General features: G+C 36.4%; 1 protein-coding gene across 1 annotated transcript in view; it reads left to right on the forward strand.

The window, feature by feature from the left end:
- LOC122362645 (inositol 1,4,5-trisphosphate receptor type 2-like) overlaps positions 1-17,313 on the forward strand; it is a 69,048-nt gene that overhangs the window by 37,945 nt on the left and 13,790 nt on the right. Inside the window, 13 exon segments of the mRNA XM_043264189.1 lie at positions 5,735-5,837; positions 5,953-6,140; positions 6,217-6,397; positions 9,579-9,608; positions 9,611-9,822; positions 10,200-10,400; positions 11,232-11,342; positions 11,563-11,658; positions 11,787-11,903; positions 14,867-14,977; positions 15,117-15,309; positions 15,411-15,536; positions 16,459-16,634. Of these exon segments, the coding sequence (XP_043120124.1) occupies positions 5,735-5,837; positions 5,953-6,140; positions 6,217-6,397; positions 9,579-9,608; positions 9,611-9,822; positions 10,200-10,400; positions 11,232-11,342; positions 11,563-11,658; positions 11,787-11,903; positions 14,867-14,977; positions 15,117-15,309; positions 15,411-15,536; positions 16,459-16,634 (1,845 nt within the window).

The following is a 17,313-nucleotide window of genomic DNA, read 5'->3' on the forward strand; positions in this document are numbered from 1 at the left end:
CACATGCCCCACTTCCGAACGACACCAGGGTCAGTCATCTTCAGGAATGGTTGTTTACGTCCTCGCTGCTGTTTGTCTTGGCCCTGCCTGCAAATCAACAATCTCTCCAATTGCTCTCACATGCAAGGCTAATTTGTTTTCCTGCTTGTGGCACCGTTCATGAGGAGAGCCACATTGAACACTGCTACCTCTGAGAGCAGGTCACAAGGGACCTCTGGACCAATCGCGCAGCGGTCAGGCCACTGGACTGGGCGGATGCTTACAGGAACCCGGACTTAGAGACTCCCCCTTGTCCTCCTGACTATGAGAAGATAAATGCTAGGGGAGATTGATATTGGAGAGTACTTTTAGGTATCAAGGCCAGAACCAATGCAAATGTGGCTTATGATCAAGATGTTGAAATTTGCTTAAAAGAAAACGAATGCTTTATGAAGACTGTATAGAATCGCAAAAGGAGTGCATCATTCAGATCAGTTTTGTTAAACAGATTTAATGAAATGATCCGACTCAAAAGAATGATTTGTTCCACTCTCATGAATAGTGAGAGCTGTTAAGTGAAAAACAACTTGCAATTTGGCTTCCAAAGACTTAATATAAAGCGTAAAATACTTTCATACATGATTGGAAAATGTACTTTAAATTGACATGCAAACAAGGTCAAAAAACATGTTCTTTGTCTTCTAATATACATTTATTTTTACCTTACTTGCTTAGCAACTACCAATCGAATCGCTCAATGATTTAATTTGTCCAAACCCCTCCTTTGTATGACACTAATCTGCGGCGATTGGTCTCATTTTTGTTTCATCATGCCTGTAATGCCAGATAAAGCAGTCTTCGTGAGCTCAGTGCTGCATTGTGTACATATTTGTGTACAATGCTTGCCCCCCTTAATTGACTTCCAGTGACACTTTTTAACCTTTTTGTAAGGACATTTTTATAGTTAATAAATGTCCCTTGGTTCGATTGAAGCATTTCAGATAAAGTTTCTTTTTTTTTTTTCACTTTACAAAACTATAGCCTGTAGAATATCAGGTTATATTAGTAGAAACACATAAACTAGGATTAATTTAAATACATTGCATAAAGTAAAAGGATGTAACTTTAGTCTAGCGCGAGTTCTGATTGGCCATTGCATTCATAAACTCAACTGAAATGTGTGATTGGTGGTTATGATGCAAGGTGTCCAGATCTAAATAATAAACTCATGAATTAGTTTTTATTTAATTTCATTTACATTTATGAAACGGTTTTAATTGATTTAAATATAATGGATCTTTTACATTCTATGATGTTTTTAAGCTTCATAAAAGGCATTATAAAAAAAGCTTCAAAAAAGCATTATAAAAGTGAATCATTCATAATTTCTGAGTGAGCTATCCCTTAATAAATTAACTAGTGTCTATCTTTTATTCTTTTTCCACTCTCTTCCCTGGTTTCTATTATGCAAGATCTCGACTCAAATCGAGATGTGGTCATGGTGTTCATGTCTAGACTGCCTGCCGAGATTTTAGGTGTATTGATTTTTCTCTCACACTCTTTCTCTTCCATAAATCTGTTCCACCCAAAGTCTCTTTCCTCCCTCTGCTCTTAAAAATGAGAGTGCATCGTAGAAAAGTTTCAGTCCATTAATTTTAAAGAGCAAATGAAGTTGTTTTGAAGGCCGTTTGTGTTGTGTGAAATGTTCGAACAACCGCTTCAATGGTTAACACACAAAATTAGTTCTCTGGCTTAAATCAGCAGGGAAGTCATACCCCTCACCTCTTATAGACTTTAATAATAAAATTTGATCACCCTCTGGACTCTTTGATGGGGAAAAAATTATTTTAAATATTTTTTGTACTATAAAATGTGTACTACTAAAAAAAGTTTACCGTCACCTTTGAGCAATTTAGTCAATAAATAAATTATTACTATTACTTTTTTTTTTTTTTTTTTTTTTTTTTTTTTTTTTAAGTACAGGGACGAATTCTCGTTATTAACTAGTTGCTTAATGGCATGCCTTTTTTAACATATTGGCTGTTTATTAGCCCTTATAAAGCACATATCATTTTATGTAAAGTTACATTTTAAAGTTACATCAGGACTGGACAGTAGAGCGAGTAGAGGACTGGAACGCACATGGTGTGTATACATATATACATTTTGCCATATTTTGTATATAATTTATATAGTTTTTCCCCCGACTACTTAATTTTTGAACGCATCTAAATGTTGGAGAAGAAAGCCTGGCAGCTGTAACCTTAGAGCGGAGCCCCATGTGTTGTAACGGTAGGCGATATGACCCAGGGATGTGCCTTGAGGCCTAAGACTGATGACTTGATGAGTCCAGCAGAGCAGAGCACCCCTCCCTTTTGCTGTGTCTCTCTCTCATTCTCTAGATCCCTCCATCCTGAGTCCTCGGATACCTGCATACAGCAGCAGAGGGCTTTTTTTTGAAGCTTGCTGGAGCATCCCAGGCTTAGCCAGGCCAGCCGCAGTGTGGCGTGCCCGTGCACATTTTAAAACAAGTCAGCCTGTCTGTGTTTTCCTCTCCACTGCTCTATCTATCCCTCCATCTTTCCCTCACCCCTCCTTTTTCTCACTCTATCTCCTCTCTCTCTCTCTCTCTCTCTCTCTCTCTCTCTCTCTCTCTCTCTCTCTCTCTCTCTCTCTCTCTCTCTCTCTCTCTCTCTCTCTCTCTCTCTCTCTCTCTCTCTCTCTCTCTCTCTCGTCCTCACTTCACCTGCTCAGGTTTTTTTTTTTCCCTTCCCCTGTGCCATGCAGCAGCAGACGGATGAGTCAGACTGGCAATGCTACCTTCATCTCTCACTTTTCTCCTCGGTCTTCCCATCAAGTCCTCCGCAAAAGTGCAAGAAAGACTGCAGCATCAGGAGACACTAAACTCCCCCATTACAGCTGGTTTTGTAGGAAAGAGAGCAGCTTCTAGGAAAGCATGTCCAATTACAGTGAACAGGAGCATAAAATATGACATCATGAATATGGGCAAATTGGGTTAATTATTAGGGTTTCTGAAACATAAAAAGTAGATCATTTAGTTACGTACATGTCGGTCCGAACCTTCTGATATTTTGAAAAAAAAAGTCTCCGTATCCGTTTTCTTAAATGTACTGGACAGTGGAAGTCGATGGTCGCCAAAATGGTTTGTTTAGCAAATTTCTTTCATGTTCTGCAGAAGAAAAAGTCATGCATGTTTGAAACCAGCATGAGGGTGAGTAAATGTTGACAGGATTTTCATTTTTGGATGAGCTGTTTCTTTAATAGAGAACGTTCACCTGCTTTCTGTGTATGTGTGTGTGTGTGTGTGTGTGTGTGTGTGTGTGTGTGTGGTGTGTGTGCGTGTGTGACGGCTCGTCCAGACAGTGGAAGCAGACACAGTCTGTGCTGACTGCTGATGAGTGTTTACTGAGAGAGTGGGAACAGCAACAACACGTGCTTGTCAGAGTGAGAGAGAAAAGTGTCTTCTCTCTGTGGCAGTTTGTCACTCTTGTGTCGGCGCATGCAGGGCCACACGGCCACCCTGGGTTTCATTATCCTCTTGGGTGACACAGTGTGGAAGGGTGAAGTCAGTGAAATGTCATGGTCTGTCCACCACCTTTCTCCTTTCCTGGCCATCCACAGGGTGTTCATGAGCAGTTATTTTCTATTAAATAGTCGGTTGCAGGTGTTTGCAGGATGAACACGGTCATTCTGGCAGCTAAATGGATAAAATTGGTCAAATGTATTGTGCAGTTTGAGTTGTCAATATTTAAATCTATTTGTTGCAAAAGGGAAATAATGCAAGTTAATATTTAGGAGGAAACTAACATTTGGCGATCCCAACATTTTATTTTATGCCATTTTAAAATAGTTTTAATTATTTGGTTTTATTTTTATTTTTAAATTAATAAAAAAAAAAATTCATTTATTTTTATTTGAACCATTTTATTACTTATGTATTTTTTATATTCCCTTTTTATTTATTTATGCCATAATTTATTTTCTGAATGTTTGATTTTAATTGCTTTTCTTTTTATATGTATTGTATCGTTTTATGTCTCTATTTAATTTTCTTTTTTTTATTATTATAGAGTCCTTCATGAAATGTCAGGTCAGTTGCGAAGACATTTTGGTGTAATAAAAGTGGCCGTCTTTGATATTTCTTTTAGTGACTCACTATAGTTACAGCTGTTAATTACAGCCTTTGCAAGAGGTGCTTGACTTCGCTATTCTTTCACACAAATGCTGTTTAACCAGCTCTTGCGAGCAGTCAAATGAACAGGACAATTGGAGAGTCACACCTGTTGGTGAATACGTTTGTCAATCCCAAACACTGACTGCGTCTTTCTCTCTCGATCTAAAAAATTGCTGGAACTATCCCTAGGCAGATGTATAGAAACAAGAAAATAAGACAGACAGGAAGGATACAAAGAAAAGAAAGAACATTCAGCCAGTAGACAGAAGAAGGGAGAGACTATCAGTACCATCCCGTTCCCTCTACCGTGTCTTCCTCGTGATCTCTCAGCAAGCCGCCACCAGGTGTTACATAACTCTCGCTCTCTCTCTCTCTGTGTTCATCTATCTCTCTCGCTCTCTATGCCAGCCACTCTCCCCCCCACCCTCTGCCTTTTTCACACGTTCAGTTTCTCTCCCACTGGGAAGCAGATTTTCAAGGCAGCCGTCTGCTCTCTACCTTCAGCTCTCACCGTCTCACCCTCAGCCTCCCCGAGGTTTCGCTACACTTCTGGCATAATTACAGCAATTACTACAGTTTATACTAGTTATGTAAAAGTTCTCCCATGTGAGCGTGTGTTTTTATCCCGCACAGTTGGATGGAAAACACTCAGAAGTGTGAAGAGAATCAAAACGGACAGGAAATGAAGTACTCCCCACTTCACACAGTTCGCAATGATTGTTAGCACTAGATTGTTTAAAAAAAGGAATATATATATTTTGTGTTTATTTAAAATGATTATTTTCAGTGGTAATTTTCTGCTTTCAGACTACCACTGCATTATAACATATATTTTTAATATATATATTTTAGGAAACTTTAAAAGTTTAAGACAAGCAGCTTCATCAGATTTTTGAGTTTTGTCAGTTTATATTTGTAGGAATTTTTTTTTTTCCCCAACATTTTGTTAGAAAACAAGATCTGCTTAAGCCGGTTGTCTTAAACCGTTAAGTTCTATCAACTTTTGAGTTTTACAGCACTTAAAAAAAATAAATAAATAACAAAATGTTGAGCAAACTTAAGAAGTGTAAGTTTTTACAGTGTGGGTTTAAACAACAGAAACTACGTTGTGGCAAATAAATGAAATGTCAATTTCCTAATATGGTCTCAATGGCATATCAAATATTTTTTATATGCCATTATTTATTTTTTATAATCTTTAAGTATTATAGGAAGAAGTCTTTTATGCTCACCAAGACTAAATTTATTCGATCAAAAAAAGGAAGTTGTGTTACGTTAATTAAAATGAAATATGCAACTTAAAATCTATTTTAAAATTGAATTAATTCCTGTAATGCAAAAGCAAAATTTTCAGCAGCCATTTATTCAGTCTTGAACAATGAAATGTTCTTGAAAAAAGTATTTTCTGCAGTCTTTGAACAAAAAGTTTGTTTTTATAAACTTTATATTATTTATATATTATATTAATTATTATTTATACATGTTGTTTTTTTGTTGTTTTTTTTTATTTATCATATAAATATATATATACTCAACTGAATTCCTCTCTGGTTTCCTCAGGGTAACACACTGAGAAAAAGTCTCCTCACACACTACTTTGGCAACCAGTGGCCCCACGCCAAAGCACTGGAGTACAGCAGCGGGAACAGCTCTTCCGCTGGAGGTTCGTCTTGCAAATGACCATCAGCACTGTTTGCTCACCATCCTATACATCCTCTCGCCCCAACCTCTGCTCCTCTCATACCTGGCTAAACGGTGTTCTCTGTGTGTGTACAAAGGTGGTTCTCCAGGACAGGACTCCGATAAGCCAGGCACTAGCGTAATAGACATCCAGTGTGCTCTGGACAACGTCGGAGCGTCCGAGCTGGTCATCGACCTCATCGTCAGCACTAAGAACGACCGTATCTTTGAGGAGAGCATTTTACTGGGCATTGCACTCCTGAGAGGAGGAAATACACAGATTCAGGTATCAACGGTACACACATTCACCACAGACATCTGAAAGATTTAAGTGATGTAATTTTCCGCATGTCTCCCTACAGAACTCTTTCCACCATCAGCTGCACAAACAGAAGAAGTCTGAGAAGTTCTTCAAGGTCTTTTATGATCGAATGGAGTTGGCGCAGAAAGAGATCCGCTCCAGTGTGTCAGTCAACATGTTCGAGCTCAGCTGCAGGAAGAGAGAGGAGGAGGGTGAGGGCTCTGGCATCAGACATAAAAAAGGTATACATCTCCTTCCTCTCAGAAAGTATAGTGAATCTTATTATAAAAGGAATAGAAATGTTTCATCGTATTTAACCCTGATAACAAAAAAAACTATATAAACAATAATAATTAAAAGGCAGAGTGTGTAAGATTTTGGTAATATCCAAAAACACTTGCACAGTGTGATATATATTTCATGCGGCTCTGTACGTACATCATCTCAAAAGTTCCAAATTTAAATAATGGCTCATCCATGGTTGTTCTTAGTTATTGTCAGTAATGCAATATCCACGATATCCTCGGTTTCTAAACGATAATGTCGCTGCACAGGTAAACTAAATCTATTATTACTGAAATTAGAAGTGTTGACTTCTACATTAAGTTTAGATCTGCACTGTGACTCTTTTTACTCGTTTTTTTTTTTTTCTCAGTGTTGTGCAATATAACCTATCACACGTGAGTCTATTGATCTTTTGAATGCAGTGGCCAATAAGAGGTGTTCAGATGAGCCATCTCTAAAACTTAAGTTTTAGTGTGTGCACATTTATTTTCAATTTTATTATTATAATTTAACATTTGCCTTCTTTTTTCTTGTTTTTTTTCTAATGAGAATGCAATATAATTAAACAAATTTTTCCCCATTTTCATTTTGGAATTTGACCGTGGCGAAATTCACCTGGAAATGTTTCTCCAGTTGTTTTTAGATGATCACCTTCGTATTGAAATAATGTGACTTGTATCCAATTTTTTTGTGTGTTTGAACACAAGGTTGATAAAAGATGTGATTGAAAAGATTGAGAAGTTACCATGGAAACGTGTTCGGTATTATCTGAGCTGGATGTACAATGATTAAAAATCTGGCAGCTAACTATAGACGGGATTGATATGCCTTTTTGGACTAAGTGAAATAGGTGGAAAATAAAATAAACATTTTATTTTGACTGATTCTGGTGCTTTGTTGGAAATGTATCTCTAATGAAGGAAGGCCCCAAAAGACCGCAAACCAGGTGTGATGTCTTAAAGTCTAAAAATAAACCATTAGAAGTCACTCTTTCAGTCTCTTGCTGAAAATAGAGACGTGTCCTAATTGCAATGTTCTGCTTTATCATCCTTAATCTTAAAAAAAAAGCGTCCTAGACTCTCTAATGATATGCTGCGTCTGAACTAGAAGTATGTCATTGGTTCCCTGAATAGCCCGTTTATCACAAACAAGTGTGCCTTAATGCATAGCTGTTCATGTGAGTGCAGTTCTGTCCTGAGGCAGTGTAAATGAAGAGACTATCAGGCATATGAATAGCGTCTGTCCCTGTTTCAACTGCTGCATCATGTGAGGGGTCACTGGCACTTTATTAAAGGCCTGCTGTTAAAAAGCAGTGTTCTTTTTAACACTTTTTTTTTTTTTTTTTTTTTTCTCCAAGAAAACATTTCAAGTTTGTTTAGTGTGTCGAGCACTGTAGCGCTCAAGACATGATCATTTAATAGAGAAATATTGTCGACAGCTAAGTTTTGAATAAGGTTCAAATGTGCCTAAATATAAATTCAAAAACAAATACAAATGTTTTTTCTTTATCAGTAACTGCAACGTGCTGTGGGTGACTTAAAGTAAAATTTTAGTTTATCAGTTCTCTAGAACGCTGTAGAATATGACTCAGTCAGTACATTGTATAAAAATGTATGATTTATTTGAAGGAAAATAGTTGCAGTTGCAACTATAGTCAATCGTTATAGGGCTTTAAGTGGCAACAAGTGACAGTTTTTGAGTGATTCGTTAATTCATTCCCTTAACTGATTTATTGAACATGATTCATTACCTGGTGAATCATTTGATTTGATTCAAAAATACTGATTTGTTTAACAGCAAACCACAATGAATCATTTAACAAACCAACCACTAATTAATTCACAAACATTATTAATGTGTGTTGATTGGAGACCTGCAACCATTAATTTTCCTTTGGCTTTGTTTGAAACCGTTGACATCATTTCAATATTGTCTAAAGTATAAGTGGCTGAATATTACCCTCATGTTATTGTATGAATGCAATTATAAATATTGTGCTTATGACTGAATCACAGCTCTTGATTGTGTGATATTACTGTACCTAAATGTATTTTGTCAGCCGTGCAGTTTTTTTTGTGTACTGCAAATGTTCATAAATGTTAGTTTACATTTCGTACATTCATTTCATGCAGTACTATAATTACAAAAAATAAAACCGTAAAGTTAGTTTGAGGGCAAAAAGGATTTCAAAAAGCTTGAGTTACAGTGTACTGTTTCTAAACATTCGGGAGGTGGGTATAGTTATTATATACCTTTTTAAATTCTCTTTGAAAGAAGAAGAACAGCAACAGCAGTACGGTGTAATATTTATTTGCTTGCTACCTTTATTTTCATTCTTTTAATGGCTTTGGAAAACTTGCATGTGATGTTTCTCTGTTGCTTTTTGCATAACAAAGAAAGTGGAGTTTCAAAATACACTCATCAATTGCGTAACCGTCTCAGACCAATGGTGTTTAGGAGTCAAAACGATCTCCACAAAAAGTTTGTGAGCCGATTTGAACTACCAAAACGAATTTCATTTTGGCCTGTTTTTGTTAAAAAAGTATGTCATTTCAGTTTATTCTTCAATTTCGTTTGAAGTATATTGGGGCCTTAAAATATGCATTAAAGCAAAATAGAAAGATACTGTGTAAAAAAATAAATAACAAAAGCACACAAAAAAACGAAAATGAAAAACGATAATATAAAAGCTAATGCAAATTTCTAATTTTATTTTCTAATAAATTATTATAAATAATTATAAAGAACTATTTTATTTAAAACCCTTTTTGTCTTTTTCCAATCTTATTTTATTTTTATAATTGTATCAAATTATTTAAAAACATAACTTTAGCTTCTCTGTCCTTTTTCTGTTCTATCTATTCTTTTTATTTATTGTACCGTTAACAAAAAGCGAAAGCCCTGTAACACTAGCTTACTCAAATCTTTTTCTGTTCTGTTTTTATTTTTATAGAATAAAAAAAAAACTTGCTGTTTGCATTACGTAAAGGTAACTGAGACTTGTTATAGATACTTGTATTGTTCTCATTTGTAAGTCTCTTTGAATAAAAGTATCTTCTAAATGTCATGTAAATGTAAATAATGCTAAAAACCACTGATCACTGATAACAGTTTAAAAATCTTAATTCTCTTGTAAAGTCCGAGACTCCTTGCACCTCAGAGAAGACATTAGGGTCAGCTTAAAGATGCCTCATCAGTCACCTCCAAAGCCTACAGCATCTTTCGACGGGAAGTGGACCCTGAGATGGAGTCGATGGGATCAGGAGTGGACGGGATGGAGGAGGTGGTGGAGGAGACCCAGATGAGCCAGGCCATCACCATCATGAAACCCATCCTACGCTTCCTTCAGCTGCTCTGTGAGAACCATAACAGGGACTTGCAGGTGATGCAAATCTTTTTTACTGGTCCAATTTTGTTCAGCATCATTTGTTTCGGCTATGAATCATTTTAGCGCATTACTTGTGTTTAACATGGCAGTGTGAATAGGTACACGGTGTTCTTAGAAGTCAAATGCAGTAATGCTGCCTTCACCGTGTCAGCAAATCAGAGAGCTTTAAATGAGTGGGTTTTTTTTTCATTGTGAGAAGAAAAAGCACCTTGATGTTTTAAAGAGTAAAACATTTTTTGCTGTGGAGATCAAAATCTCAAGAGACCCCCGACCTAGTATGGACGAGTCTGTCTGAATAGAGATACCAATTACTGCCACTCAGGACTTGACTTGTGTTGTTAGTCCAAATCTTTCTGTTCTCTTGTATACAGAACTTTCTGCGAGATCAGAACAACAAAACCAATTATAATCTGGTCTGTGAGACGCTGCAGTTTCTTGATTGTATCTGTGGCAGTACGACGGGAGGACTGGGGCTGCTGGGACTCTACATTAATGAGAGGAATGTGGACCTGGTCAAACAGACACTAGAGACCATCACAGAGTACTGCCAGGGTCCTTGCCACGAAAACCAGGTATTGAAACGGCGCTTTTTTTTTTTTTTTGAAAAATGGGGACAAATCTTTTTGCACATGGAAAACTGAATCTAAGGGTAACAGTACATGAATAATCATGTACTAATACCTTTAAGTACGAGGTAATGATGAGTTAAAGCATGTACTAATCAAGAACCTTAACTCTGGCATGAGTTCATGTGTACTCAGAGTCTTAATTAATACATTAACTTAAATGTAGTCAAGGTGGTCACATAAATTGTGTCATAGTTAATGTTAGGTTTTTTTGTTTTTTTTTCTTACTATACACTTAAACTCATCATTCATTCATACTTATTAATTATTACGTAAAAATAAGTCATTTTAATCTAATGATATACAGTGCTGGAGTTTTGTCTGAGACTATTGAAAATTGTAGAAGTAAAAGTGAAATAAAATGTAAATATTTGATTTAAAATGTAAAAAAGAAACAAAATAAGTTTAAACTGTAGTGCTAAAAATATTAAAACAAATATAAATTAAAACTAAATATAAATATTTAGATTTATTTAATGACAAAAGCATTAAATAAATAATTGTTAAAACTTAAAATGAAAATATAAAAATAAAATCTGTTTAATATATTTTTAAAAATACTGTAATAACATGTAATATACATACTCATTTATGGTAACCAGGTTTTAAGACCAGCCCATGGTAACCAGGTATCAAACATCCATGAGGATAATGCTTTACAATTGGTATCATATCTGAGCATACCTCTAGCTTTATTAATAATTATGCAAAAATAAGTATTTTCTATATATAAGACTTTGTTTTGGATCATAGATTTGTGTATTTCCTCCTCCGCAGTCATGCATCGCCAGGCATGAGTCAAACGGCATTGACATCATCATCGCTCTTATTGTGAATCCAATTGATCCACTGGGGAAGAACCGACTTGACCTTGTGCTGGAGTTGAAGGTACTTGTTTGTTGCAGTCACTCGTGTAGTTTGAATAAGAAAGCACTTGATGTATAATGCAATTTTACAGAGAACAGAATGTTCTGAAGCATTTCAAATTTTTTGATTTGGCATGTAAAAGCATATGCACATTTATCTCCAGGAGGAAAATATGTGAATATTTTGTACTTCACAGTAATTTCAGTTAAAAAATGCTCTTGTCTTTACCATGAAAAATCAGAACAATGCATCTGAACTTCTTCTGGCCATCATGGAAAGTCGTCATGACAGCGAAAATGCAGAGAAGATCCTGTATAAGATGAGACCAAATGAACTGGTGAGCTAATCGGTATTATACTGCAGTACTGCTGTTGTGTGTATAGTTTAGAGTTTAGATCATCTCTTATCAGCCAAAACATGCCTGTTCTTTGACATAATTAAAGTGCTCTGGCGTCACATCTATAGATTGACGTGATCAAGGAGGCTTACGTTCAAGGAGAAGAGAGTGAGATTGATCAAGAGACATTAGATCAAATCAGACCTAAAGATGTTGGCCACAACATCTACATCCTGGCCCATCAGGTAAGATTTAAACGCTCACTGCAAAACACTGTGATTCAATCGTGAATCCTAACTTGGTCTATGTGTAGGTAATTTGGTCAGAGATTTTTGTCCAATTGGTGACAGAAAAACACAGACTCTCTGGATGCAGGATGTCTGATAAACTGAGAATATGCTGAGAAAAGCTTATGTCTTGATGAGAAAGAATTACTGAATAGGGATATAGCAGAAAGTGTTATTTCTTCCTGAAAAGTGTTGTTGTTAAGTACTTGTAGTAATGAAAATGACATTGTTATTCCAAAATGCAATGTAAACTAAATAAAATATCTAGTATAGTAAGATATTTAATTATAAAGCTGGAAAAAAAAATCTGATTCCTTTTAAGGAAAGAAAACAATCCAGCGTCATATACTGTTATTAATGAGTACTATTAATTACATTCATTTTTAAGGAAGAGGTAATGTCTCATGTGAGGAAATCCTCAAGCCAGTTGTGCATTTCTCAGTTTCAGTCTTCATTTTCACTTCTACACGCTTTCTTGACAGGCTCAGCCATCTGCCAGACAGTTTATTTCTGTCTAACTTGCTACTTTCATAATGACAAAACTTCAGGTGTTCGTCTATCTGTGTTTTTACAAACACTCTCACACACATGACTGAAAGAAAGTTCAGATGAGCATACAGTAGTTCTCCCACTGTTAGCTTTTACGAAATTATGTATCTCGTGGCTCTTACCATAGTTTTCAGTGAGATTTTTGTTTAAAATTCAAGACTTCTTGACTACTCAGACCCTCTGGCTATTTTATGGCTTGAGAAACTTTGGCCTATGGCTGTATGATCTGGTTGGGGAGCTTTTGCCTCACTTGGACCATCTGCACAATGTTTGTCAGTCTCATTTTGCTGTGTAGTTTATAACTTGTAGAAAACAAGTTGGGCCTGAGGACATAAGAGTCATACGGAGAAGGAGAGGGAGTCCAAAGAAGTCCTTATCTTCTCATCTCGCTGAGAGTGGAAAAAAATAAATAAACAGAATGAAATTAAGAAATGCTTAAACACCAATTGAACAATTATTATTAATTACTTATATTTAGTTTTAAATAATACCGTCATAATTAGAATTTGCTAAGTTCCACCCAAAATACTCGAGCAACTTCATGGCAACATCATAAAAACAAACAAACAAAAAAAAACCCCTCAAAATATGACTGGTTTTGGTGTTACAGGTGAATTATTTTTCGAAAAAGCTTCATAATCTTTCTTTGATTGCGTAAATGTACTTTTCCTCTCAGAAAGTTAAACTGAATGATGATACTGTAGATGGTTTTGACATTCCCGTGTCCTTTTTCTCCTTTTGCGGTTTTAATTTCTTTTTATTTGCTCAGCACTGTTGACATGGTTGCTTTAGGCTGTGTTAGCTCCAGTGCTTAAAAAAACGGCTTCCAAACACAAGATCCTCCTGTGTTTACTTGGTACATGACAAACTAAATGACATTATTTGGTGTCAGTTTAGTTCTCTATTGCATGCCTTGCTCTCTTCCAGCTCGTATAAACAGATTCCCGATGTTAGCTTTGATCTGAAATGAATAGGACACTGTGAACATTTTTGGAGCGAATGTGGCTTAGATGGCAATAAGGAGACAAAGTGATTTCACCTTCTGGGTGTCTCAAGTGGCGCACATCTTTTGTGCTCCTTCAGCCTGAGAGAAAGCAAGCATGTAAATCCTCGGTCCCGTTTACTGCATTAAGACCATTACGTGATAAAGGGACACTGAGGGTGTGGAATGATTACTTGTTTGCCTCAGGACGCGTCCTTTTTGGAGGTTAAAGAGTATCCGCCTCCCTTTCAGACTTGTTGCTTAATAGAAAGGTAACTAGTTTGATTCAATAGACCAAGTAGGCATCTGTATGTATGAACTGCGATATAGCTCTTAACTTAAATGAATTGCTTGGATCTTGCAGAGCGTCATTGATCGTTTGTTGCCCTTTGATCCGTCATCTGTTGGAAATGATTTTCAGAGCGCTGTTTTGATTAGGTTGTCTCTGGATGCTGTTGTCTCACTAATGCATCTTGGCCACATCGCTGCGGGTATTCAGTCACCGAGATAAACATCAGAGTTCCTCTGCGTGGGTAGCTCTTAAAATGTTTTGATTTTGAAGTAATCAGATTGATCAGTCCTGACCCCCCTATGAATTGACTCATCCAAGGGTTGCATTGGCATTTTGAAACTGCTAAATTGCTAATGTGATTTGAGTTAGCCAAGTCACCAACGTGTCACTAATAGATTAATGGGTGTTGGTGCAACTTCAAACACTTTGAAGTCTCAGAGGTTGACTTTTAGCTGTGCTTATTCATTTCTATGTTTTTTTTTTTTATGAAGAACAAAGTTTTTTAGTTTTTAAGTGCATTATTTTCAGTTATGGTGTAAAAAAAAATGGTAATATGCATTTTTAGTCAGATATTTCTAAAAATGTGTATTTAATGTCTAAGGGTTTTTTAAATATACAACTAAAGGTGATAAATTATACACTTTTAATTTGTATAATGACATTTTTTTAAGTAGGTTTTTTTTTTTTTTTTTTTTTTATGACAATGGTTTTGTCTGTCATTTACATTCCTGTCAGTCTTGCTTTTGCTTGTATATTTAGCATGCATAAAATGCTAGCTATGAACCTTAACAAGGCTGCATTGAATAGGTCACTTTATTCCAGAAATGTAATTTCCACCTCCGACATTTCAATCACACAAATGATTAAATGCAACACATAAATTGAGGTGAGGGGGAAATGTAAGCTTGGAGTAAAATGGTCAAGGTTTTGAGCGCAAACTACAGAATTTTCCTGTAATGCATACATGTCCTCTGATGGGCAATATTAGATGAATCGGCTAGTGAGAGGCCACCTGGCCAAAAGTTATGCCCTGATATCGGGCTCTGATTCTGAATCTGTTGAATATGTCACGTTGACTGGAGTGTTTTTGATGATCAGCTGGCACGCCACAGAAAAAACCTCCAGCAGAGTTTGAAACCTGGCCCAGATCCTACCATTGAAGGAGAAGCAGCGCTCCTATACTATGCCAACCACACCGCTCAGATAGAGGTATGACAGTTTGAGAACTTACAAAGATAATTATGTTTCTTTAATTTAATTTTCACCTTTTATTGGCTTTTGAAGACTCCTTTACTTATCACCTTTATCAGTCGTTTTAAATCAAAATATGTCACGTGATTGATTTCAGATCGTCCGCCATGACCGTACGATGGAGCAGATTGTGTTTCCCGTGCCTAACATCTGCGAGTACTTAACAGAAGAATCAAAAGTGCGCGTGTTCACTACAACAGAGCGAGACGACCAGGGCAGCAAGGTCAATGACTTCTTCCAGCAGTTTGATGACCTCTACAATGAGATGAGGTGGCAAAAGAAAATAAGAAGTGGGTTGTTTTGCTTTGTGCAAAAAAGGAGTGTAATAATTTATCACCAGTTCGAGCCTATGTCAGAGTCATTATGCTGATGTATTGCTGTGTGTTTGCAGATAATGCACCACTTTTCTGGGTGTCAAAACATATATCTCTGTGGGGTAGTATCTCCTTTAACTTGGCTGTGCTAATCAACTTGGCTGTCGCTCTTTTCTATCCATTTGGAGATGATGGAGATGAAGGTATGGCTTTGTGTTTTGATATATTAAAAAAAATGCATAATTATGGCCCTATTGTTTCCACATTTGAAAATGCAGACATAATCACAGAATCCAGTCACAGTGAAATGTATTGTATAATATGGAATTTAAAATATTTGCCAAATTTGGATTAATAATACACTTAGAATTAAACTGCAGAAAAACTGCTATTTAAATTTGAGGTCTTCGTTAAAATCTACCAATGTTTGGTTTAACTTATCATAACATAATTATGACCGAAATATATATTGTATAGTACATTTTATTAGTAATAATAATACATTTTTTTAAATTCTGTTTTTATAGGAATGCCACTATTTTTAATCCATGCATAAATTGAAACTTTAAAACCTTTTATAAAGCATTTGTTTACCAAAATAATTAAAGGAATTGTTACAATCTTATTTGATTTAAATTTGTAAAAGTTTTTGATTTTATTTGATTACCACTTTTTTTTTTTTTTTTTTTTTTACATTTTGTATTAAATCAGCAAACATAGACCCCTATTTTACAGATAAGGCTTAAGCCTATTCCTAGACTAAATGTAAATCTGAGCTGTTTCAACTTGCACTGACTAATCTTAAAACATGTCTTAAGATGCACCCCAGTTAAATGTGCTAATTGAACTATGGCCTAATCCTGATTTAAGCCCCGTCTATGAAATCAGGCCAGAATCCATAAAAATGAAAACAGTCAACAAATAAAAAGCATTTTATTGGTCGATACAATAAAAAAAACTACAATACATTTGGTTAACTTTTTATGTATTCATTTGATTACATTTTATAAATAAAACAAGTTTATCTAAACAATTAAAACTGAATAATTTAAACTGCAAATGCATCACTTGAGTGAAAAATTCCCCCCCAAATTTTCATGCTGTTCTTTGTTCTCTCTCTCTCAGGTGTCTTGCCACCATTCTTGTCTATTTTGCTGTGGGTAGCAGTGGTCGTAAGCACCTTCACGTTGTTTGTTCTTCCCCCGCGTGGAGGGATCCTGGCGTTCCTGGTCACCGTCATCTTCCGTTCTATTTACACGCTGGGCTTAGGACCCACACTGCTGCTTCTGGGGGCCGCCAACGTAAGGCAAATTCATTATCAACCATTCACGCTTCATTTAGCTCGTCAGCGCTCTGCGTCCGTGAATTGATTAAATGTCAAAGTGTATTTTGAATGTATAATCCAACCGAACTCCTATTAGAAAAGACCAACCGCTAACACCTCATGTTCGCTGATTAATCGCTAATGCCGATTAATTACGAGAAGCCGCTCGATATCTGGCTAAATATGAAAGATGGCAGAAGAGGAGCTAGTCTTGCCATTTTGCATCAGTGTCAGTTACGATGACAGAAGCGGCTGATGTGCTTGATGTGCGTTCAGATAAAAAATGAGACCGATTTCATGCCTCTCTCCCAGCCAACTGGAGCTTCAGCCTTCAAACTGCTGACACGTCCCTCTGTTGTGTCAGTCTGTTTGCGTCTGCTCAAGCTGGCGTCTCCATTATGGCACCACATGAAGAACCAACAGAGACATGTGCTGAAACAGATTCTAGGAGTCTGGGATCTGTTATACTACACGCCTCTTGCCACGTCTTCTAGTGGTCGCCACAAACTGTTTATCCTCACTAAAAGTGAACTCGTACGTATTTTCTTTCAATGAGCTCGGGCTTTGAGGATGAGGGCATGTCACACAGCGACGGGCCATGTCTGGCTAGCTGCTAGACACGCTTACTTTTTTTTTGTTAGCCAATAATATTAAAT

Source organism: Puntigrus tetrazona, chromosome 18 (assembly GCF_018831695.1).
Source record: "Puntigrus tetrazona isolate hp1 chromosome 18, ASM1883169v1, whole genome shotgun sequence".
Classification (NCBI taxonomy): domain Eukaryota; kingdom Metazoa; phylum Chordata; class Actinopteri; order Cypriniformes; family Cyprinidae; genus Puntigrus; species Puntigrus tetrazona.